The following is a 24,135-nucleotide window of genomic DNA, read 5'->3' as shown; positions in this document are numbered from 1 at the left end:
CACCTATTTATACCCACAAGTGCCATCTATCAATGCCCACAAGTGCTACCTATCAATGCCCACAAGTGCCATCTATCAATGCCCACAAGTGCTACCTATCAATGTCCACAAGTGCCATCTATCAATGCCCACAAGTGCCACCTATCAATGTCCACAAGTGCCATCTATCAATGTCCACAAGTGCCACCTATTTATACCCACAAGTGCCATCTATCAATGCCCACAAGTGCTACCTATCAATGCCCACAAGTGCTACCTATCAATGCCCACAAGTGCCATCTATCAATGCCCACAAGTGCCACCTATCAATGCCCACAAGTGCCACCTATCAATGTCCACAATTGCCATCAATGCCCACAAGTGCCACCTATTTATACCCACAAGTGCCATCTATCAATGCCCACAAGTGCTACCTATCAATGCCCACAAGTGCCATCTATCAATGCCCACAAGTGCCATCTATCAATGTCCACAAGTGCCATCTATCAATGCCCACAAGTGCCACCTATTTATGCCCACATAGATAGATAGATAGATAGATAGATAGATAGATAGATAGATAGATAGATAGATAGATTTTTTTTATATATAATATAACATTTTTATTTTATAATATAATATAAGCTAATATAAAATAATATATGCAATAATATACTGTGAATATATTACTGTATTTTTGTAATATTTATTCAGTATTGTTTATTTTTCTTGCATTTGATTGTGGATTCTTTGCCCAGTGAATTTTTTTTTGCCACATTAACTAAGCTCTGGGGAAAATTTCTACAATTTTCCTTGCAAAATATTAAAGTAATTTAACCAAATTTACTTACAGCTTAAAGTGGTTGTAAAGGCTGTTTTTTTTTTTATTATTATTTATTTTTTTTCTCTTAAAATAATAAACATGTTATACTTACCTGCTCTGTATAAAATGCTATTGCCCAGAGCGGTCCTTTATCTCCTTGCTGGCGCTGTCCCCTTCTCCTCTTCCCCATGCACTCCCTTTAGCAAGCCGGCTGTTGTGGGGGCACTGATGCGGGCGCGCTCTTCAGCCATGCTGTGTGCAGCCATAGACACACGCACCTCCCCCCCACCCCCCAAGCTCCGTCCTCAAAGGATTTGACTGACAACAGCAGGGACAGATGGCTCACAGGGCCCTCGCAGCCAAGTCTGTGAGAGCGGGGAGAGAGCAGAAAAGACTGCATTGGATCAATTGACGTCTCAAGTAAGTGTTTGGGGAAGGGGGATGGGGGAGAAGTTTTTTTTTTAATGTAATGTAAATGTAAAAAAAATAAAAGAAATTCCTTTGGAACTACTTTGGGGGAGATTTACTAAAACTGGTGCAGCTGTGCATGGTAACCAATCAGCTTCCAAGTTTCATTGCCAAACAATTCAATCAGCACCAATCACATGCAAGGAAAACAAAAAACAAAAATAAAAAAAAAACAGTATTTTTTGTTTGCACACAATTCATGATGTCATCAGAGACCGGTTGTGTGCATTTATATTCGTCTGGGTAAGATATCGACGGGATCGCTCTTCCTGTAAATAGAGCCAATGAAAGGATCTGAGGGCAGCCTGTGCTGTACAATATGTCTGCATAGTTTTCCCACACAGCAAATATGAATAAAATGTCAGATATTTGCAGAAGCTACACAAGTAAACGTTCATTCCGCGTTTACAGTTCTTTTATCCTATGAGAATTTCTGTTTATCTTTTGTGACTCATCATCCAGATAATGAAAGGTGCAGTTATAGGAATACAGAACGATTACCCTACAGATCATGTTACAAGGCAGCCGGTAACCTGTGACTACGTTGTCCGCTCACCTCCAGGATGGATGTTTGGATCTGAAGAATCAGCTCGTGGCCTTTGACCTGCCTGACACAGATCTTGCAGGACAGCTGAGTGGTGGCCGGCGTATATCGCTCCAGGGAAAAGGCACAGTGCAGTGGCTGCTGGTTACTGCACCAGACACGGGAGAAAGGGACTTCCTGCAAGGAAAACAGGCAAAGACAATCAAATGTTGTGCTAGAATACAAAATAAAGCTAAAGCTCAATGGCTGTACTAGTGATCAGCAACATGGACAGTGTCTTTCCTAACACCCCAGACAGCTAATCTCTTAGCAACGTGGGCATTTCCTAGAACCACGGACAGCTCTTCCCCTAGCACCATGGACAGTTCCTCTCCTAGCACCATGGGCAGTTCCTCTCCTAGCACCATGGACAGATCTTCCCCTAGCACCATGGATAGTTCCTATCCTATCACTATGGGCAGTTCCTCTCCTAGCACCATTGATAGTTCCTATCATATCACTATGGGCAGTTCCTCTCCTAGCACCATTGATAGTTCCTATCATATCACTATGGGCAGTTCCTCTCCTAGCACCATGGACAGTTCCTCTCCTAGCACCATGGACAGTTCCTCTCCTAGCACCATGGACAGTTCCGATCCTATCACTATATAATAGATGGTTCCTCTCCTAGCACCATGGACAGTTCCGATCCTATCACTATATAATAGATGGTTCCTCTCCTAGCACCATGGACAGTTCCTATCCTATCACTAGGGGCAGTTCCTCTCCTATCACTATAGACCAGTGTTTCTCAACTCCAGTCCTCAAGGCGCCCCGACAGGTCATGTTTTCAGGCTCTCCATTATTTTGCACAGGTGATTTGATCAGTTTAACTGCCTTAGTAATTGCCACAGCCATTTCATCTGAGGGAAATCCTGAAAACATGATCTGTTGGGGCACCTTGAGGACTGGAGTTGAGAAACACTGCTATAGACTGTTCCTCTCCTAGCACCATGGACAGTTCCTCCCCCTAGCCCCTTGGACAGTTCCTCCCCTAGCCCCTTGGACAGTTCCTCCCCTAGCCCCATGGACGATTCCTCTCCTAGCCCCTTGGACAGTTCCTCCCCTAGCCCCATGGACAGTTCCTCTCCTAGCCCCATGGACAGTTCCTCTCCTAGCCCCATGGACAGTTCCTCTCCTAGCCCCATGGACAGTTCCTCCCCTAGCCCCATGGACAGTTCCTCTCCTAGCCCCATGGTCAGCTCCTCTCCTAGCCCCTTGGACAGTTCCTCCCCTAGCCCCATGGACAGTTCCTCTCATAGCCCCATGGTCAGCTCCTCTCCTAGCCCCTTGGACAGTTCCTCCCCTAGCCCCATGAACAGTTCCTCCCCTAACCCCATGGACAGTTCCTCCTCTAGCCCCATGGACAGTTCCTCTCCTAGCCCCATGGACAGTTCCTCCCCTAGCCCCTTGGACAGTTCCTCCCCTAGCCCCATGGACAGTTCCTCTCCTAGCCCCATGGTCAGCTCCTCTCCTAGCCCCTTGGACAGTTCCTCCCCTAGCCCCATGGACAGTTCCTCTCCTAGCCCCATGGTCTGCTCCTCCCCTAGCCCCATGGTCAGCTCCTCTCCTAGCCCCTTGGACAGTTCCTCTCCTAGCCCCTTGGACAGTTCTTCCCCTAGCCCCATGGACAGTTCCTCTCCCAGCCCCATGGACAGTTCCTCTCCTAGCCCCATGGTCAGCTCCTCTCCTAGCCCCTTGGACAGTTCCTCCCCTAGCCCCATGGACAGTTCCTCCCCTAGCCCCATGGACAGTTCCTCCCCTAGCCCCTTGGACAGTTCCTCCCTTAGCCCCATGGACAGTTCCTCTCCTAGCCCCATGGTCTGCTCCTCTCCTAGCCCCTTGGACAGTTCCTCCCCTAGCCCCATGGACAGTTCCTCTCATAGCCCCATGGTCAGCTCCTCTCCTAGCCCCTTGGACAGTTCCTCCCCTAGCCCCATGAACAGTTCCTCCCCTAACCCCATGGACAGTTCCTCCTCTAGCCCCATGGACAGTTCCTCTCCTAGCCCCATGGACAGTTCCTCCCCTAGCCCCTTGGACAGTTCCTCCCCTAGCCCCATGGACAGTTCCTCTCCTAGCCCCATGGTCAGCTCCTCTCCTAGCCCCTTGGACAGTTCCTCCCCTAGCCCCATGGACAGTTCCTCTCCTAGCCCCATGGTCTGCTCCTCCCCTAGCCCCATGGTCAGCTCCTCTCCTAGCCCCTTGGCCAGTTCCTCTCCTAGCCCCTTGGACAGTTCTTCCCCTAGCCCCATGGACAGTTCCTCTCCCAGCCCCATGGACAGTTCCTCTCCTAGCCCCATGGTCAGCTCCTCTCCTAGCCCCATGGACAGTTCCTCCCCTAGCCCCATGGACAGTTCCTCCCCTAGCCCCATGGACAGTTCCTCTCCTAGCCCCATGGTCAGCTCCTCTCCTAGCCCCTTGGACAGTTCCTCCCCTAGCCCCATGGACAGTTCCTCTCCTAGCCCCCTGGTCTGCTACTCTCCTAGCCCCTTGAACAGTTCCTCCGCTAACCCCATGGACAGTTCCTCTCCTAGCCCCATGGTCAGCTCCTCTCCTAGCCCCTTGGACAGTTCCTCCCCTAGCCCCATGGACAGTTCCTCTCCTAGCCCCATGGTCTGCTCCTCCCCTAGCCCCATGGTCAGCTCCTCTCCTAGCCCCTTGGACAGTTCCTCCCCTAGCCCCATGGACAGTTCCTCTCCTAGCCCCATGGTCTGCTCCTCTCCTAGCCCCTTGGACAGTTCCTCCCCTAGCCCCATGGACAGTTCCTCTCCAAGCCCCATGGTCAGCTCCTCTCCTAGCCCCTTGGACAGTTCCTCCCCTAGCCCCATGGACAGTTCCTCCCCTAGCCCCATGGACAGTTCCTCTCCTAGCCCCATGGACAGTTCCTCTCCTAGCCCCATGGACAGTTCCTCCCCTAGCCCCTTGGACAGTTCCTCCCCAAGTCCCATGGACAGCTCCTCTCCTAGCCCCATGGTCAGCTCCTCTCCTAGCCCCTTGGACAGTTCCTCCCCTAGCCCCATGGACAGTTCCTCTCCTAGCCCCATGGTCAGCTCCTCTCCTAGCCCCTTGGACAGTTCCTCTCCTAGCCCCTTGGACAGTTCCTCCCCTAGCCCCAGGGACAGTTCCTCTCCTAGCCCCATGGACAGTTCCTCTTCTAGCCCCATGGATAGTTCCTCTTCTAGCCCCATGATCAGCTCCTCTCCTAGCCCCTTGGACAGGTCCTCCCCTAGCCCCATGGACAGTTCCTCCCCTAGCCCCATGGATAGTTCCTCTCCTAGCCCCTTGAACAGGTCCTCCCCTAGCCCCATGAACAGTTCCTCCCCTAGCCCCATGGACAGTTCCTCTCCTAGCCCCATGGTCAGCTCCTCTTCAATCACTAAGGACAGCTCCTCTCCTATCACTAAGGACAGTTCCTCTCCTAGCACCATGGACAGTTCCTCCCCTAGCCCCATGGACAGTTCCTCCCTTAGCCCCATGGACAGTTCCTCTCCTAGCACCATGGACAGTTCCTCTCCTAGCACCATGGACAGTTCCGTCCCTAGCCCCATGGACAGTTCCGTCCCTAGCCCCATGGACAGTTCCTCTTTTAGCCCCATGGTCAGCTCCTCTTCAATCACTCCTCTTCAATCTTCAAGGACAGCGCTTATCCTATCACTAGGGGCAGTTCCTCTCCTAGCACCATAGACAGTTCTTCTCTTAGAACCATGGACAGCTCTTCCTATGTCTAGGGACAGCACCTCCTATCACCATGGATGGCTCCTCACCTAGCAAGCACCACGAGCAGTTCCTCCTAACACCAATAACTACCTCAATGCCGGGCACTTTCACCCCCTTCCTGTTCAGGCCATTTTTTAGCCTTCAGCACTGTCATATTTTTAATGACAATTGCACAGTCATACAACACTGTACCCAAATTATATTTTTTTTATCCCACAAATGGAGCTTTATGTATGGCGATATCGGCCTTTTTGGGCCAACCTTCATATGACATCCTCCCAGAACAAATGCCACACCGTCCCTTGACGATGGGCGGACGGCAAGCAGTTAAACAGCCATTCTCAACCAGGGTTTCCATGGAACCCTAGGGTTCCTCCAGGGGTTGCTAGGGGTTCCTTGAACTGTGGCTGGTTGAGCTCCCATTTGATGGTGCCTGCATAGTTCCAGGGCCAACACCACTTGGCAAAGCCAGCAGCATGAGACTAATTATCTTTTTAGCTGTCTGGGTGCCGTTCTGACTACCTCTGTAAGGGTTTTATTACTCCTGAGGACTACCAATGTGTAAAGCATTATTAATAATATTATACAGGATTTATTTAGCACCAACAGCAACAACATGAGGGCAGACAGTACGGTTATAATAAAATTCAATACAGGAGGAATCAGAGGGCCCTGCTTGTTAGAGCTTACAATATTACAAGCTTACAATCTAAAAGGGAGGGGCAAGTGATAGAAAAGGTAATAGCTGTGGAGGATGATCTGATGGAGAAAATAAAAGTACTGTTGTTGGGGGGGGGGGGGGGTGGCGGATAGGCTTCTCTGAAGAGAAAAGCTTTCAGGGATCGCCTAAAAGTGGATACAGTAGGAGATAGGGAGGAAATTCCAAAGGATGCAAGAGGCTTGGGAGAAGTCCTAGAGGTGACAAGCGAGCTAGAGAGAAGGAGGTCTTGGAAGGAATGAAGATAATGATTTGGTTGGTATATGGAGACTAGGTTAGTGATGTAGATGGGGGCCAAGACATATTACCATGGATGGCTCCTCACCTATCACCATGGGCAGTTCCTATTATTGCCATGGACAGCTCCTCTGCCCGCACAATGGACAGAAAATCTAGCATCATGAACAGCTTCGGTCCTAGCACCTTGGACAGAAAATCTAGCACCATGGACAGCTCCCGTTCTAGCACCATAGACAGAAAATCTAGCACCATGGACAGCTCCCGTTCTAGCACCATAGACAGAAAATCTAGCACCATGGACAGCTCCCGTCCTAGCACCAGACAGAAAATCTAGCACCATGGACAGCTCCCGTCCTAGCACCATAGACAGAAAATCTAGCACCATAGACAGCTCCCGTCCTAGCACCTTGGACAGAATATCTAGCACTATGGACAGCTCCCGTCTTAGCACCATAGACAGAATATCTAGCACCATAGACAGAATATCTAGTACCATAGACAGAAAATTTAGCACCATAGACAGAAAATCTAGCACCATAGACAGAATATCTAGCACCATAGACAGAAAATCTAGCACCATGGACAGAAAATCTAGCACCATGGACAGCTTCCGTCCTAGCACCTTGGACAGAATATCTAGCACTATGGACAGCTCCCGTCTTAGCACCATAGACAGAATATCTAGCACCATAGACAGAATATCTAGTACCATAGACAGAAAATCTAGCACCATAGACAGAAAATATAGCACCATAGACAGAAAATCGTGCACCATGGACAGCTCCCGTCCTAGCACCTTGGACAGAATATCTAGCACCATAGACAGAATATCTAGTACCATAGACAGAAAATTTAGCACCATAGACAGAAAATCGTGCACCATGGACAGCTCCCGTCCTAGCACCTTGGACAGAAAATCTAGTACCATAGACAGAATATCTAGCACTATGGACAGCTCCCGTCCTAGCACCTTGGACAGAAAATCTAGTACCATAGACAGAATATCTAGCACCATGGTCAGCTCCTCTGTAGACTGTTCATCCAACCCGCTATTTGAGTTTAAGTTAAATTTTGTGTGGTAACAAAATGTAGAAACATTGCGATATCTATTCGGTATTTTAGACATTTAGGTTAGAGATCTAATGCCATTCAGAGGTAGAATTTGTTATTTATAGGAAATGTCGATACACAGAACTATTTCTAGCAAGCTTTGCTCAAAAAAAACTCACCGGGTAGATATCACCACACTGTAATTTGTTGATGAAAGGTTCCTCGGGATGCACACATGAAGACAAAATAGAACTTTCAAGTTCTTGGTTTAAATTATAATTCTTATGATCCTCAGATAACTATTGACCGAGCAAGAAATGATATACACTCGCCCCTTACTTTAAAATACCAACTAAAGACGTATTCGTTAAACCCGACAAACCTGTTTTACATTTGGGTATAATTACCTCCATCCATATAAATAACTCAGGAATACAGGAGAAGATTTGCATTAAACATTTTTTCTTTCGGTGCCATCCAAGATCACAGGGATGAAATAGTTCAGGTGCTTTCTGCAGATTAGTGAACACGTCTCCGCACTCTCTTGACTAGAAACCACGTTTTATTCTGAACAAACTTGTAATTAAATTCCATGGTGTTTACATGAATCTAGGCTTCCATATACCACATAGGATGGAGAGGCGCCTACACTCTGATGGACCGGGAATGGTCACGATTAGCTACCGTAGGTACAAAATTAGCACAGACTCCACCAGCCTCATCTGGAAGTGGTTGAGATGTCCGTCATTGGGCTGACTCCATGAAAACTAAGAGTTCTGTCCAATCGATGGGTAAGGTTACAACTACACTATATTACTAAAAGTATTGGGACGCCGGCCTTCACACACACATGAACTTTAATGGCATCCCAGTCTCAGTCCGGAGGGTTCAATATTGAGTTGGCCCTTTGCTGCTTTAACAGCTTCACCTCTTCTGGGAAGGCCGTCCACAAGGTTTAGGAGATGTGTCTATGGGAAGGTTTGACCATTCTTCCAGAAGAGCATTTGTGAGGTCAGGCACTGATATTAGATGAGAAGGCCTGGATCGCAGTCTCCGCTCTAATTCATCCCAAAGATGTTCTATAGGGTTGTGCTGGCCAGTCAAGTTCCTCCACCTCAAACTCCCTCATCCATGTCTTTATGGGTCTTGCTTTGTGCACTGGTCAAAACCACTTGGTAGAGAGGGCATTATGGCAGGGGGTTGTTTTTCGGGGATTGAGCTTGGCCCCTTACTTTGTGCACTGGTGCGCAGTCATGTTGGAACAGGAAGGGGCCGTCCCCAAACTGTTCCCAAAGCTGCGATCATGAAATTGTCCAAAATGTCTTGGTATGCTGACGCCTTATGAGTTCTCTTCACTGGAACACTAAGGAGGCCAAGCCCCAATCCCCGAAAAACAACCCCCACACCATAATTCCCTCTCCCCCCCCCACACCATAATCCACCCTCCACCCCCACACCATAATTCCCTCCCCCCCCCACACCATAATCCACCCTCCACCAAATGATTTGGACCAGTGCACAAAGCAAGGTCCATAAAGACATGGGTGAGCGAGTTTGGGTTGGAGGAACTTGACTCCTGATCTCAACCTGAAAGAACACATTTGGGATGAATTTGAGAGGAGACTGCGAGCCAGGCCTTCTCGTCCAACATCAGTGCCTGACCTCACACATGCGTTTCTGGAAGAATGGCCAAACATTCCCATAGACACCCTCCTAAACTTTGTGGACGGCCTTCCCAGAAGAGTTGAAGAGTTGAAGCTGTTATAGCTGCAAAGGGTGGGCCAACTCAATACTGAACCCTACGGACTAAGACTGAGGTGACATTCAATTTAATGTGTGTGTGAAGGCAGGTGTCCCAATATACATATATATATATATATATATATATATATATATGTATATATATATATATATATATATATATATATATATAAATTGTTACCATGCATTTAAAATAAAAAATGTACAAAGAAGGTCCACTTGCCCAAATAACTTTCAATTTCCCCGGCTGCTGGAGACCTCATTATAATATGAATTAAAGGAAAACAATTTCCCAAATAGTTTCCGGCCTCCTGCCTGAGCCCTATTCCTTCTTCTCCTATTAGAGGATATGTATTTCTTAGCAGTGAATGGCTTTTCACAGCATAAAACAATGCTGATTACATTGGGAACATGTCCTAATTACACTTCAACCGGCGCTCTATTCCCAGCTAATGCTCTCTTTGTTATTATGACTATATCTACACTTAATGTGAGATTTATACCTTCTGTGTTAGTTGACTTGTAGTAAAGTATAATTATATCTGTTTTTTTTGTAATGTTCATGAGCTGCTAATAAAGAGCCAGTGGTGCATTATGTCCTCTCGGAAGGTATTCACCTATTTGCAATGTTATTGTGACCAACCGCCGGCTTCATTCACTTACAGCCACGGTCATATGAAGGGCGGGCTTTGTGGGTCTTACTTTGACCAACAATAAGAAGAAAGGGAACTGTAATTACACAACTAGAATGCTAGGTTGACCCTTTGGTGAACAACATTACAAAAATGAATCCCAAAAATGTAGAATAACTGATCGGTGCCTCACCAATACCAACACTACGGATTGCTGTAGAGCCCCGTCCATCACACTTTCATGGTCCATAATATGGTGATCTAGGAACACATGTGACACCTGCAGGATAAATATTCCCAAAAAACACCCATTGCAGGAGGGGATTTGTAGTCTATCCAACACTGCACTCAGACACCATAATGCAACGAAGTGTCCGTACTAATATACCAGGGTGGTACCAAAAGTGAAGCAAAAGTAGGCATAACTTTTTTATTAACTTACATAGGTTGTTCAAATGCTACTACATGTTGGTTGAGTAATTCTTCCTCTATAGTAACTCTTCCTCCAAAGTAACTCCTCATCAATAGTAACTCCTCCTCTATAGTAACTCCTCCTCTATAATAACTCCTCCTCTATAATAACTCTTCCTCCAATGTAACTTGTCCTCCAAAGTAACTTTTCCTCAATAGTAACTCCTCCTCAATAGTAACTCTTCCTCTATAATAACTCTTCCTCTATAATAACTCTTCCTCTATAATAACTCTTCCTCTATAATAACTCTTCCTCTATAGGAGCTATTCCTCCATAGTAACTCTTCCTCCAAAGTAACTTTTCCTCCAAAGTAACTCTTCATCAATAGTAACTCTTCCTCCATAGTAACTCTTCCTCCATAGTAACTCTTCCTCCAAAGTAACTCTTCCTCCAAAGTAACTCTTCCTCCAAAGTAACTCTTCCTCCATAGTAACTCTTCCTCCATAGTAACTCTTCCTCCAAAGTAACTCTTCCTCCATAGTAACTCTTCCTCCATAGTAACTCTTCCTCTACAATAACACTTCCTCTACAATAACTCTTCCTCTACAATAACTCTTCCTCTATAATAACTCTTCCTCTATAAGAGCTATTCCTCCATAGTAACTCTTCCTCCAAAGTAACTTTTCCTCCAAAGTAACTCTTCATCAATAGTAACTCTTCATCAATAGTAACTCTTCCTCCATAGTAACTCTTCCTCCATAGTAACTCTTCCTCCAAAGTAACTCTTCCTCCAAAGTAACTCTTCCTCCATAGTAACTCTTCCTCCATAGTAACTCTTCCTCCATAGTAACTCTTCCTCTACAATAACTCTTCCTCTACAATAACTCTTCCTCTACAATAACTCTTCCTCTATAATAACTCTTCCTCTATAAGAGCTCTTCCTCCATAGTAACTCTTCCTCCAAAGTAACTCTTCTTCAATAGTAACGCTTCATCAATAGTAACTCTTCCTCCATAGTAACTCTTCCTCCATAGTAACTCTTCCTCCATAGTAACTCTTCCTCCAAAGTAACTCTTCCTCCAAAGTAACTCTTCCTCCATAGTAACTCTTCCTCCAAAGTAACTCTTCCTCCATAGTAACTCTTCCTCCAAAGTAACTCTTCCTCCAAAGTAACTCTTCCTCCATAGTAACTCTTCCTCCATAGTAACTCTTCCTCTACAATAACTCTTCCTCTATAATAACTCTTCCTCTATAAGAGCTCTTCCTCCATAGTAACTCTTCCTCCAAAGTAACTTTTCCTCCAAAGTAACTCTTCCTCTACAGTAACTCTTCCTCTATAATAACTCTTCCTCTATAATAACTCTTCCTCTATAAGAGCTCTTCCTCCATAGTAAGGCCGCGTACACACGCGGGGACTGTCTGCCGAAACTAAGTTCGTCAAACAGTCCGCTCAAACTTTTGAATGAACGAACACGCCCACAAACGGCACTTTTTGAGCGGACAAATACGGCAAACTTTGTTCGTCGTACTAAGTCCGCGCAACTTTTGAAATGAACGGACTCGCCCACACACGAGGCAACAGTCCGCTCATTTCGAGCGCGTGTGCAGGTAGGCGGGGCTCCGCCGCCTGGAATGTACTTAAAGGGGAACCCCAACGCCGAAAAAAATCGGCGTGGGGGTCCCCCCCAAAGTCCACAACAGACCCTTGTCCGAGCACGCTACCCGGCCGGCCAGGAAAGGGGGGCGAGCGAGCGCGCCCCCCCCTCCCGAGCCGTACCAGGCCGCATGCCCTCAACATGGGGGGTGCCTTGGGGAAGGGGGGGCCGCGCGGCCCCCCCACCCCAAAGCACCTTGTCCCCATGTTGATGAGGACAAGGGCCTCTTCCCGACAACCCTGCCCGTTGGTTGTCGGGGTCTGCGGGCGGGGGGCTTATCGGAATCCGGGAGCCCCCTTTAATAAGGGGGCCCCCGGATACCGGCCCCCCACCCTATGTGAATGAGTATGGGGTACAATGTACCCCTACCCATTCACCTGTAAAATAAAAGTACCCAAAAAAAAAACACAACACACGAGATAAAATATTTTATTGCACAGCTCCGGCCCCCCCTTCCCCAAGGCACCCCCCATGTTGAGGGCATGCGGCCTGGTACGGCTCGGGAGGGGGGGCGCGCTCGCTCGCCCCCCTTTCCTGGCCGGCCGGGTAGCGTGCTCGGACAAGGGTCTGTTGTGGACTTTGGGGGGACCCCCACGCCGATTTTTTTCGGCATTGGGGTTCCCCTTTAAGTCCATACCAGGCGGCAGGGCCCGCGACGTCTCCTTCGCGGGCCCCGCCTACCTGGAGACGCGCTCGAAATGAGCAGACTTTCCTCCGAGCGGGAACAGTTTGCTCATTTCGAAAGTGGCCTACACACGGGCGGACTGTCCGCTCAAACCAAGTTTCAGCGGACAGTTTTTCGGAATTTCCAAAAAACTTTGTTCGTCAAACTGTCCGCTGAAACTGTCCGCTGAAGCCCCACACACGAGCGGACTGTCCGCTGAAACACTGTTCAGCGGACAAAGTTGAGCGAACAGTCCGCCCGTGTGTACGCGGCCTAACTCTTCCTCCAAAGTAACTTTTCCTCCAAAGTAACTCTTCTTCAATAGTAACTCTACATCAATAGTAACTCTTCCTCCATAGTAACTCTTCCTCCATAGTAACTCTTCCTCCATAGTAACTCTTCCTCCATAGTAACTCTTTCTCCATAGTAACTCTTCCTCCAAAGTAACTCTTCCTCCAAAGTAACTCTTCCTCCAAAGTAACTCTTCCTCCAAAGTAACTCTTCCTCCAAAGTAACTCTTCCTCCATAGTAACTCTTCCTCCATAGTAACTCTTCCTCTACAATAACTCTTCCTCTATAATAACTCTTCCTCTATAAGAGCTTTTCCTCCATAGTAACTCTTCCTCCAAAGTAACTCTTCTTTAATAGTAACTCTTCATCAATAGTAACTCTTCCTCCAAAGTAACTCTTCCTCCAAAGTAACTCTTCCTCCATAGTAACTCTTCCTCCATAGTAACTCTTCCTCTATAATAACTCTTCCTCTATAATAACTCTTCCTCTATAAGAGCTCTTCCTCCATAGTAACTCTTCCTCCAAAGTAACTTTTCCTCCAAAGTAACTCTTCTTCAATAGTAACTCTTCATCAATAGTAACTCTTCCTCCATAGTAACTCTTACTCCAAAGTAACTCTTCCTCCAAAGTAACTCTTCCTCCAAAGTAACTCTTCCTCCAAAGTAACTCTTGCTCTATAGTAACTCTTCCTCTACAGTAACTCCTCTTCAAATAGTGACTCTTCCTCCATAGTAACTCTTCCTCTTCTCTTTTTATTGCAGGTAAATAATAGGTTCCAAGCAGAAGCAATGTGCCACAGATACCAAGTTGTACCGGCGCTCCCCCTCCCCCTCAGAGCTTCCTGACGACGCTCAAATGCGAAACGCGTAGGAGTTGTAGGAGACATACGGTCCTTGAATACAAGCCAGGAACAGGTCGGTCCAGTGGAGGGAAACTAACACCACCTGCGGAACATCAGTGGCTTGCCCGATTTTAGAACGGTTTTCTCATTGCTGGAAAGGCTTGGTGTCGGCCAATAGACACATTGAAATGTGAGTGCAATATGTTTTTTATTGATTTTTTCATTAAAGTTAAAACGATTTTACACTATATTGGTTCCGTTTAATTTTGTATGAATATACGGACGTTGAGGAATTGCTAACGGGAGGAATGCGTTGTGGATTGGTTATCCGTTGAATGAACGGAAGGCTTACTGATTGGGGACATCTGGTGAGTGGCCATTCTGCTCGGTGACGGTGGCACAGATTTGGTTATTTTAGTGGACACAAGTGGACTTTTGATTAGAAGATGATCGGTGATTAAGACGGCACAGTTGGCGCAATCCAATTAAAATATCGCACAATAAGGACGCTATATTATTTGCAATTATAAATTAATGTCTTGTGTATATATTTTGGATAATATGGGGGCACAGTGATTATTTAATGAATATATGTATTATTAAGCATATTCTATTGAGAAGGGGGTAGTATAAATAGTGAGTGGGAGGCGCAATCCCCTAAAGATATACATTATGTGCCACAGATGGCTACAGAATGTTTGTGGAGATGACACCATTGATGAGCAATGTCTTATTATTGGTGACTCTTCTCAATGGTGTCATCTACATAAACATTCTGTAGCCTTCTGTGAATGTCGGACAGCCTGCCCCCCTCCTTCATCAAGAACTCAATGACAGCGCATTGCTTCTGCTTGGAATCCATTATTTACCTGGTGAGAAGGAGACAACTGTTGGAGCGATTATTTGCAAGTGGAAGAAACACAATATAACCAAGAATTCTCCTCATGGGGTGAGGATGGTCATGAGAAAAGTGAGGGATCCGCCCAGAACTACACGGGAGGAGCTTGTGAATGGTCTCAATGCAGTTGGGACCACAGTCACCAAACAAACCATTGGTAACACAATACACCGCCGTGGACTCAAATCCTGCAGCTCCGACAAGGTCCTCCTCCTCAGGAAGACACATGTACAGGCCCATCTGAAGTTTGCCAATGAACATCTAAATGATTCAGAGAAGGATTGGGAGAAAGTGGTGTGGCCAGATGAGACCAAAAATTCAGCTCTTTGGCGTTAACTCGACTCGCCGTGTTTGGAGGAAGAAAAATGCTGTCTATGACCCTAAGAAGACCATCCCTACAGTCACACACGGAGGTGGGAACATGAACACCATCCCTACAGTCACACACGGAGGTGGGAACATGAACACCATCCCTACAGTCACACACGGAGGTGGGAACATGAACACCATCCCTACAGTCACACAGGGAGGTGGAAACATGAGGCTTTGGGGCGGTTTCTCTGATAAAGGTCCAGGCCGAATTTGCCGCATTGAGGGGCCAATGGACGGGGTCATGTATTGTAAGATCTTGGAGGAGAACCTTCTTCCCTCAGAACACTGAAGGTGGGTCATGGATGGGTCTTCCAGCATGACAATGACCCAAAACATACCGCCAAGGCAACAAAGGAGTGGCTCAAAAAGAAGCACATGAAGGTCATGGAGTGGCCTAGCCAGTCTCCAGACCTTAATCCTATAGAAAATGTATGGAGGGAGCTGAAACTCTGAGTTGCCAAGCGACAGCCAAGAAACCTTAAGTATTTAGAGAAGATCTGTAGAGAAGAGAGGAGCAAAATCCCTCCTGAGATGTGTGTAAACCTCATCACCACCTACAAGAAACGTCTGACCTCTGTGATCACCAACAAGGGTTTCTCCACCAACTACTAAGTCATGTTTTGGGGATCAAATACTTATTTTGCTCACCGAACTGCAACTCCATTTATAACATTTGTATCATGTGTGTTTTTTCTGGATTTTTGGTTGATCTTCTGTCTCTATTATATAAAATACACCTCTGATAAGAATTATAGACCCTTCATTTCTTTGTAAGTGGGCAAAACTTACACCATCTGCAGGGGAGACGATCGTTATCCCCCCCATTGTATTTTATAAAATGTGACTTGTAGTGGAATATCTTACTTTCAGCGTGCTGAGATGTTTCTTGGATAGAAGTAACTCTTTTCGGAATGGTTTTGCCCGTTGGCTACAATCTACAGGGGAGCCAATCGTTATTTCCCCTCACTGTATATGGATGTGGTCCTGGATAGGCCCTTATTAATTTCAATATATGGTAAAAAGAATAAATGGAGAGTCTGAATCTCCCCGATGGGGACACAGATAGGAAGTAAAATTCTGACATGGGCTCTATCCAAAAATGTAAAAAAAAAAAAAATTGCCTTTGGTTGTACTTTAACTACTTCTGGACTGGCGCACGCTGATGTACGTCGGCAGAATGGCACGGGCAGGCATATTGGCGTACAGGTACGTCCATTTCTATATGCCGCCCTGCTATCGCGTGCGCGCCTCCGGCGGCGCGCTCGCGTGGCGGTCGGGACCCCCATGTGCCTGGTCGTGGGTCACGTGGACCACTATCGCCGCAGGGATACCCCGCGATTGTCTCACGGGGAGGCTGAACGGGGAGATGCCGTTGTAAACAGCATCTCCCCGTTCTGCCTAGCAACAAGTGACGCTGATCTCTGCTCCATGTGATTGGAGCAGAGATCAGTGTTCACTAACACAAAGCTCAGCCCCCCACAGTTAGTAACACACCCCTAGGAATACTTAACCCCCTACACTGCCACCCACTGGTTAACCCCTTCACTGCCAGTGTCATTTACACAGGAATCACTGCATTTGTATAGCACTGATTGCTGTATAAATGACAATGGTCCCAAAAATGTGTCAACAATGTCCGATGTGTCCACCACAATGTCACAGTCACAATAAAAATCGCTGATCGCCGCCATTACTAGTAAATAAAAAAAAATATTAATAAAAATGCCATAAAATGCCATAAAACTATTTAAAGCTATAACTTTTGCGCAAACCAATCAATAATCGCTTAGTGTGATTTTTTTTTAATCAAAAATATGTAGAAGAATACGTATCGGCCTAAACTGAGGGAAAAAATGTTTTTTTTATATATATTTTTGAGGGATATTTATTATAAAAAAAAGTAAAAAATAATGCGTTTTTTTTTTCAAAATTGTCGCTCTATTTTTGTTTATAGCGCAAAAAATAAAAACCGCAGAGGTGATCAAATACCACCAAAAGAAAGCTATATTTGTGGGGGGCGGGGAAGGACGTAAATTTTGTTTGGGAGCCACGTCGCACGAACCGCGCAATTGTCAGTTAAATCGACGCAGCGCCGAATCGCAAAAAAAGTGGTCTGGTCTTTGGCCAGCACAATGGTCCGGGGGCTGAAAGTGGTTAATGAATATGAATAATAAGTCCCACCGTACGGGTTACATTCCTTCTAGAGAATATTCTTTGACATTAAATACTAATACGCTACTTTTTGGATCTGTTATCAAAAAAATGTTTCTTAGTAAAAAAAATAAATAAAAAATAACTAAAAAATAAAAAATAAAATAAAAGAAAATAAAACGAAGTCTGGCTGGAGAAGCCTCCATTGAACCCGTAATTCTGTGTGATTGATGTTCTCGCGAAGTGAGTAAGACTTCTGAAGCCAGAAGTATGAAATGAAAAAAAAAAAAAAAAAAAAAAAGGAAAAAAAAGTGTGCTTTAAAATAGTGATACCTTTTATTAGGATGACTATTGAGGTCTGACACGGCCTTCTAGGAATTAAACCCTCAAGGCCTCACTTGAGCTACTTCAGAAATTTGTTCTCTTTAAAGATTAACTGAAATAGAGAGGCTTTACGGGTCTCACATTCTTTTTGGCCGCGCGAAAGATCGAGTGTAAATGTTAACCGTTTGTTCCCGGCAGGACTCGACCTTTATCATTTCACGCGTAGTCCCATCTTCTCTAGAGCCCCCCCCCCCCCCCCCCCATTGCCTGCCGAAAAATCTGAAACCATGACTGGTTCATTGTCCGTATATATCCTATAGAATGATATATATACTCATTAACCACCTGCCTTCCCGGAAACCACCCCCCCCCCCCAATAATAACGGGGGCAAGTGTTGCAAATCAGCACTGCGTTACTTCTTTAACGCGGTCATCATGCAACGTTGTACCCAAACTAACTATCTTCATCTACCATCTATGGTCGCTTTTGGCGCATGGTTTTTCCGATGCAGCAAAAACATCTAGCTATCCCGGCAGTTCCTGGTCCCTTTGTTTTTTTTTTAGGAGATATAGAAGGCATTGGAACGTTGCAAACGACCAGCATCCCCTGAGGAAGCCCTGAATTATGGGCGAAACGTGTTGGGAAGTCCATCATATATTGCTGTGTTGTTGAAACTGTAAATCAACTGTACTAGACATTATTTGTATCTCCTTTTTTCTTCATTTTTTTTTGTCCAATGAATGAATTTTTATCTTGTTTCTCAAAATAAAAGAACGTTTTCTTTATTATATTTGATTGGTGAAGACTCTTAAATATTCCTAGATTAGGATTTAGGCTGTTTTGACACCACGTTCTCCCTATTATTATTGTTTAATACTCTCAGCGTCCTCGATATACATCTTCTTATACTCGTCACTATAGGTGAGACCTAAGGCTTGGTTGTTCCATTCCTTTTTTTGCCCCATTTTTTGGGATGGCCCCATCGACTGTGGGTCCGTGAATGAGCCAGGGTTGCTATTCATTCTCCTTTGGGTTAAAGAACTGATTCCCCTGAAGAAGCCATGGTTATGGCGAAACATGTCGGGACTTTCTTGACCAGCAATTCAAACTGAGTGGATTGAATATTTTTTATCTCTGTACTGTGGTACTCTTTGTGAAATGTCTGTGAATATACAGAAAACTTTTTTTAATCTAAAAAGTGTGTTTTTTCAATAAAGCTTTGTTGTTCAAAACATTTTTTATGTATAATATCTAACCACACGAGATAATGGTAACTTTTTGTCAAAATTTCACGTTTAATTGGCACCGCAATAACCCCACCCTCCCTATATCCATATCTTCCATATTATATTTGATGTTTCTTTCAATGTATTTGCACCTAGAAAGTCCCAATGCTTGTGCCTCTTTATTATCTAACTCCAGTCCTCAATGCGCCCCAACAGGTCATGTTTTCAGGATTTCCCTCAGATGAAACGGCTCTGGTAATTACTAAGGCAGTGAAAACTGATCAAATCACCTGTGCAAAATAATGGCGAGCCTGAAAACATGACCTGTTGGGGCGCCTTGAGGACTGGAGTTGAGAAACCCTGATCTAATGTAAACAAGCATCTCCCCGTTCTGCCTAGTGACAAGACACTGATCACAGACCCCTGTAATCAGGAGCGGTGATCAGTGACGTGTCACACACAGCCCCTCCCCCCCCCACAGTTAGAATCACTCCCTAGGACACACTTAACCCCTATAGCACCACCTACTGGTTAACCCCCTTCACTGCCAGTCACATTTACACAGTAATCAATGCATTTTTAATTGCACTGATCGCTGTATAAATGGCAATGGTCCCAAAATCACGCCAGAAGTGTCCGATCTGTCTGCCATGATAAAAATTGCTGATCGCCGCCATTACTAGTTTAAAAAAAAAAAATCAATAAAAATGCCATAAAACTATCCCTTATTTTATAGACAATATAAACTAAACCAATCAATAAACGCTTATTACGATGTTTTTTTTTTTACCAAAAATATGTAGAAGAATACGTATCGGCCTAAACTGAGGTAAAAAAATGTTGTTTTTTTTTATATATTTTTTGGGAATATTAATTGTAGCAAAAAGTAAAAAAAGTGTGTTTTTTTTCAAAATTGTCGCAATTTTTTTGTTTATAGCGCAAAAAATAAAAACTGCAGAGGGGATCAAATACCACCAAAAGAAAGTTCTATTTGTGGGGGGAAAAAAAAAAAAAGACGTCCATTTTTTTTTTTTTTGGGAGCCATGCCGCACGACCGCGCAATTGTCAGTTAAAGCGACGCAGTGCCGAATCGCAAAAAGTGCTCTGGACTTTGGCCGGACAAATCCTCCGGGGCTGAAGTGGTTACATTTATAAAAAATGTTTTACACAAATAGAGCTTACTTTTCATTGAATTGGATCACCTCTGTTTTTTTTTTTTTTTGTTTTTTTTTAATTATATAAACGGAAAAAATAACGAAAATTTTGAAAAAAAAAATATATATTTTCTATTTTCTGTTATTAACCACTTCAGTCTTGGAAGGTTAGGGTTAGGGTTAAATTTACATCCTTTTTTCCCCCACAAATAGAGCTTTTCTTTTCGTGATATTTGATCACCTCTGCAGTTTTTATTTTTTTTGCGCTATAAACAAGAAAAAGCAACAATTTTGAAAAAACAGTATTTTTTTACTTTTTGCTATAATAAATATCCCCCTATATATATATATATATATATAAAAACTATTTTTTTCCTCAGTTTAGGCCAATACATATTCTTCTACGTATTTTAGGTAACAAAATAAAATTAAAAATCGCAATAAGCGTATATTGATTGGTTTGCGCAAAATTTATAGCGTCTACAAAATAGGGGATAGTTTTATGGGATTTTTATTATTATTATTTTTTTTTTATTAGTAATGGCGGCGATCTGCGATTTTTATCATGACTGCGACATTATGGCGAACAGATCAGACACTTTTGACACTATTTTGGTACCAGTGTCATTTCTACAGCGATCAGAGCTATAAAAATGTACTAATTACTGTGTAAATGACACTGGCCGGGAAGGGGTTAACCACTAGGGGATGATCAAGGAGTTAAGTGTGTCCTAGGGAGTGATTCTAACTGTGGGTGGGGGGGGGGACTTCCACTCACATGACAGCGATCACTGTGCCCGATGACAGGGAGCGGTGATCTCTGTCATGTCACTAGGCTGAAAGGGGAAAGGCCTTGTTTACATAGACACTTCCCCATTCTGACGATCTGTGACACGATCGACCAGGAGACTGGCGGATATCCAGTCCGCTGGTCCCATGGGCACGGTCACGCTGCACGTGGTGGGCGCTTTTGTGCCCGCTAGCCCTGCCAATTAAAGTGGACATACAGGTAAGCCCATTTGCTCACCGCTGCCATTTTGCCGACGTATATCGGCGTGCATCGGTCAGCAAATGGTTAAACATACCCAATAAAATTTAATTTCTTCATAAATTTTGGCTAAAATGTATTCTGCTACATGTCTTTGATAAAAAAAAAAAATATATCCCAATAAGTGTCTATTGATTGGTTTGTGTGAAAGTTATACGTCTGCAATCTATGGGATAAATACTGGCGTTTACTCAGCTATACAGTAGACACTCTACTAGTGATGCCGGTGATCAGCGACTTATAATGTGACTGTGATAGAGTGGCGGGAAATCTGGCACTAACAGACACTGGCCAGGAGGAACACTAACTGGCACTGACATCACTAGTAGCACTAACACAGAGATCAGCGCTAAAACTACACAACAGGGGTCTCCAAGCTTTCCAAACAGCGGGCCAGTGTAATGTCTTCAGACTTCAGGGGTGCTGGATTGTGGTCCGCGGGGGTAGGAAATGTTCCCCCGCACCCAGCATCAGTGAGAATAAACATGGCCGCGGGGTTGGTAATCAGCAGGAGGAGGAAGCGTGCCCCATCATTGGTGTCAGTGGAACAAATAGCGCCATATAGTAGGTATCTATGATATGCCTGGTATCATTGGGAGGTATAGTGCCCCATAGTAGGTGTCTGGTATCATTGGGAGGTATAGTGCTCCATAGTAGGTGTCTGGTATCAGTGGGAGGTATAGTGCCCCATAGTAGTTGTCTGGTATCATTGGGAGGTATAGTGCCCCATAGTAGGTGTCTGGTATCAGTGGGAGGTATAGTGCCCCATAGTAGGTGTCTGGTATCAGTGGGAGGTATAGTGCCCCATAGTAGGTGTCTGGTATCATTGGGAGGTATAGTGCCCCATAGTAGGTGTCTGGTATCAGTGGGAGGTATAGTGCCCCATAGTAGGTGTCTGGTATCAGTGGGAGGTATAGTGCCCCATAGTAGGTGTCTGGTATCAGTGGGAGGTATAGTGCCCCATAGTAGGTGTCTGGTATCATTGGGAGGTATAGTGCCCCATAGTAGGTGTCTGGTATCAGTGGGAGGTATAGTGCCCCATAGTAGGTGTCTGGTATCAGTGGGAGGTATAGTGCTCCATAGTAGGTGTCTGGTATCAGTGGGAGGTATAGTGCCCCATAGTAGTTGTCTGGTATCATTGGGAGGTATAGTGCCCCATAGTAGGTGTCTGGTATCAGTGGGAGGTATAGTGACCCATAGTAGGTGTCTGGTATCAGTGGGAGGTATAGTGACCCATAGTAGGTGTCTGGTATCAGTGGGAGGTATAGTGCTCCATAGTAGTTGTCTGGTATCATTGGGAGGTATAGTGCCCCATAGTAGGTGTCTGGTATCAGTGGGAGGTATAGTGCCCCATAGTAGGTGTCTGGTATCAGTGGGAGGTATAGTGCCCCATAGTAGGTGTCTGGTATCAGTGGGAGGTATAGTGCCCCATAGTAGGTGTCTGGTATCAGTGGGAGGTATAGTGCTCCATAGTAGGTGTCTGGTATCAGTGGGAGGTATAGTGCCCCATAGTAGTTGTCTGGTATCATTGGGAGGTATAGTGCCCCATAGTAGGTGTCTGGTATCAGTGGGAGGTATAGTGACCCATAGTAGGTGTCTGGTATCAGTGGGAGGTATAGTGCCCCATAGTAGGTGTCTGGTATCAGTGGGAGGTATAGTGCTCCATAGTAGGTGTCTGGTATCATTGGGAGGTATAGTGCTCCATAGTAGGTGTCTGGTATCAGTGGGAGGTATAGTGCCCCATAGTAGGTGTCTGGTATCAGTGGGAGGTATAGTGCCCCATAGTAGGTGTCTGGTATCAGTGGGAGGTATAGTGCCCCATAGTAGGTGTCTGGTATCAGTGGGAGGTATAGTGCCCCATAGTAGGTGTCTGGTATCAGTGGGAGGTATAGTGCTCCATAGTAGGTGTCTGGTATCATTGGGAGGTATAGTGCCCCATAGTAGGTGTCTGGTATCAGTGGGAGGTACAGTGCCCTATAGTAGTTGTCTGGTATCATTGGGAGGTATAGTGCCCCATAGTAGGTGTCTGGTATCATTGGGAGGTACAGTGCCCTATAGTAGTTGTCTGGTATCATTGGGAGGTACAGTGCCCTATAGTAGTTGTCTGGTATCATTGGGAGGTATAGTGCCCCATAGTAGGTGTCTGGTATCAGTGGGAGGTATAGTGCCCCATAGAAGGTGTCTGGTATCAGTGGGAGGTATAGTGCCCCATAGTAGGTGTCTGGTATCAGTGGGAGGTATAGTGCCCCATAGTAGGTGTCTGGTATCATTGGGAGGTATAGTGCCCCATAGTAGGTGTCTGGTATCAGTGGGAGGTATAGTGCCCCATAGTAGGTGTCTGGTATCATTAGGAGGTATAGTGCCCCATAGTAGGTGTCTGGTATCAGTGGGAGGTATAGTGCCCCATAGTAGGTGTCTGGTATCAGTGGGAGGTATAGTGCCCCATAGTAGGTGTCTGGTATCAGTGGGAGGTATAGTGCTCCATAGTAGGTGTCTGGTATCATTGGGAGGTATAGTGCCCCATAGTAGGTGTCTGGTATCAGTGGGAGGTATAGTGCCCCATAGTAGGTATCTGGTATCAGTGGGAGGTATAGTGCCCCATAGTAGGTGTCTGGTATCATTGGGAGGTATAGTGCCCCATAGTAGGTGTCTGGTATCAGTGGGAGGTATAGTGCCCCATAGTAGGTGTCTGGTATCAGTGGGAGGTATAGTGCTCCATAGTAGGTGTCTGGTATCAGTGGGAGGTATAGTGCTCCATAGTAGGTGTCTGGTATCAGTGGGAGGTATAGTGCCCCATAGTAGTTGTCTGGTATCATTGGGAGGTATAGTGCCCCATAGTAGGTGTCTGGTATCAGTGGGAGGTATAGTGCCCCATAGTAGGTGTCTGGTATCAGTGGGAGGTATAGTGCCCCTTAGTAGGTGTCTGGTATCAGTGGGAGGTATAGTGCCCCATAGTAGGTGTCTGGTATCAGTGGGAGGTATAGTGCCCCATAGTAGGTGTCTGGTATCAGTGGGAGGTATAGTGCCCCATAGTAGGTGTCTGGTATCAGTGGGAGGTATAGTGCTCCATAGTAGGTGTCTGGTATCAGTGGGAGGTATAGTGCTCCATAGTAGGTGTCTGGTATCA

At 45.5% G+C, this 24,135-nt stretch overlaps 1 protein-coding gene across 1 annotated transcript in view; it reads right to left on the bottom strand.

Annotated features, from left to right (window-relative positions):
* Window positions 1-24,135, bottom strand: part of UNC5D (unc-5 netrin receptor D) — a 1,128,748-nt gene that overhangs the window by 97,813 nt on the left and 1,006,800 nt on the right. Inside the window, 1 exon segment of the mRNA XM_077484820.1 lies at window positions 1,827-1,991. Coding sequence (XP_077340946.1) covers window positions 1,827-1,991 — 165 coding nt within the window.

Source organism: Lithobates pipiens, unplaced genomic scaffold (genome assembly GCF_037356315.1).
Source record: "Lithobates pipiens isolate NorthernLeopardFrog02 unplaced genomic scaffold, aLitPip1_a1.2 Scaffold_162, whole genome shotgun sequence".
In the NCBI taxonomy this organism is placed as follows: Eukaryota; Metazoa; Chordata; class Amphibia; order Anura; family Ranidae; genus Lithobates; species Lithobates pipiens.
Note: the sequence above shows the minus strand (reverse complement) of the source record. Positions and strands in the feature narration are given on the sequence as shown.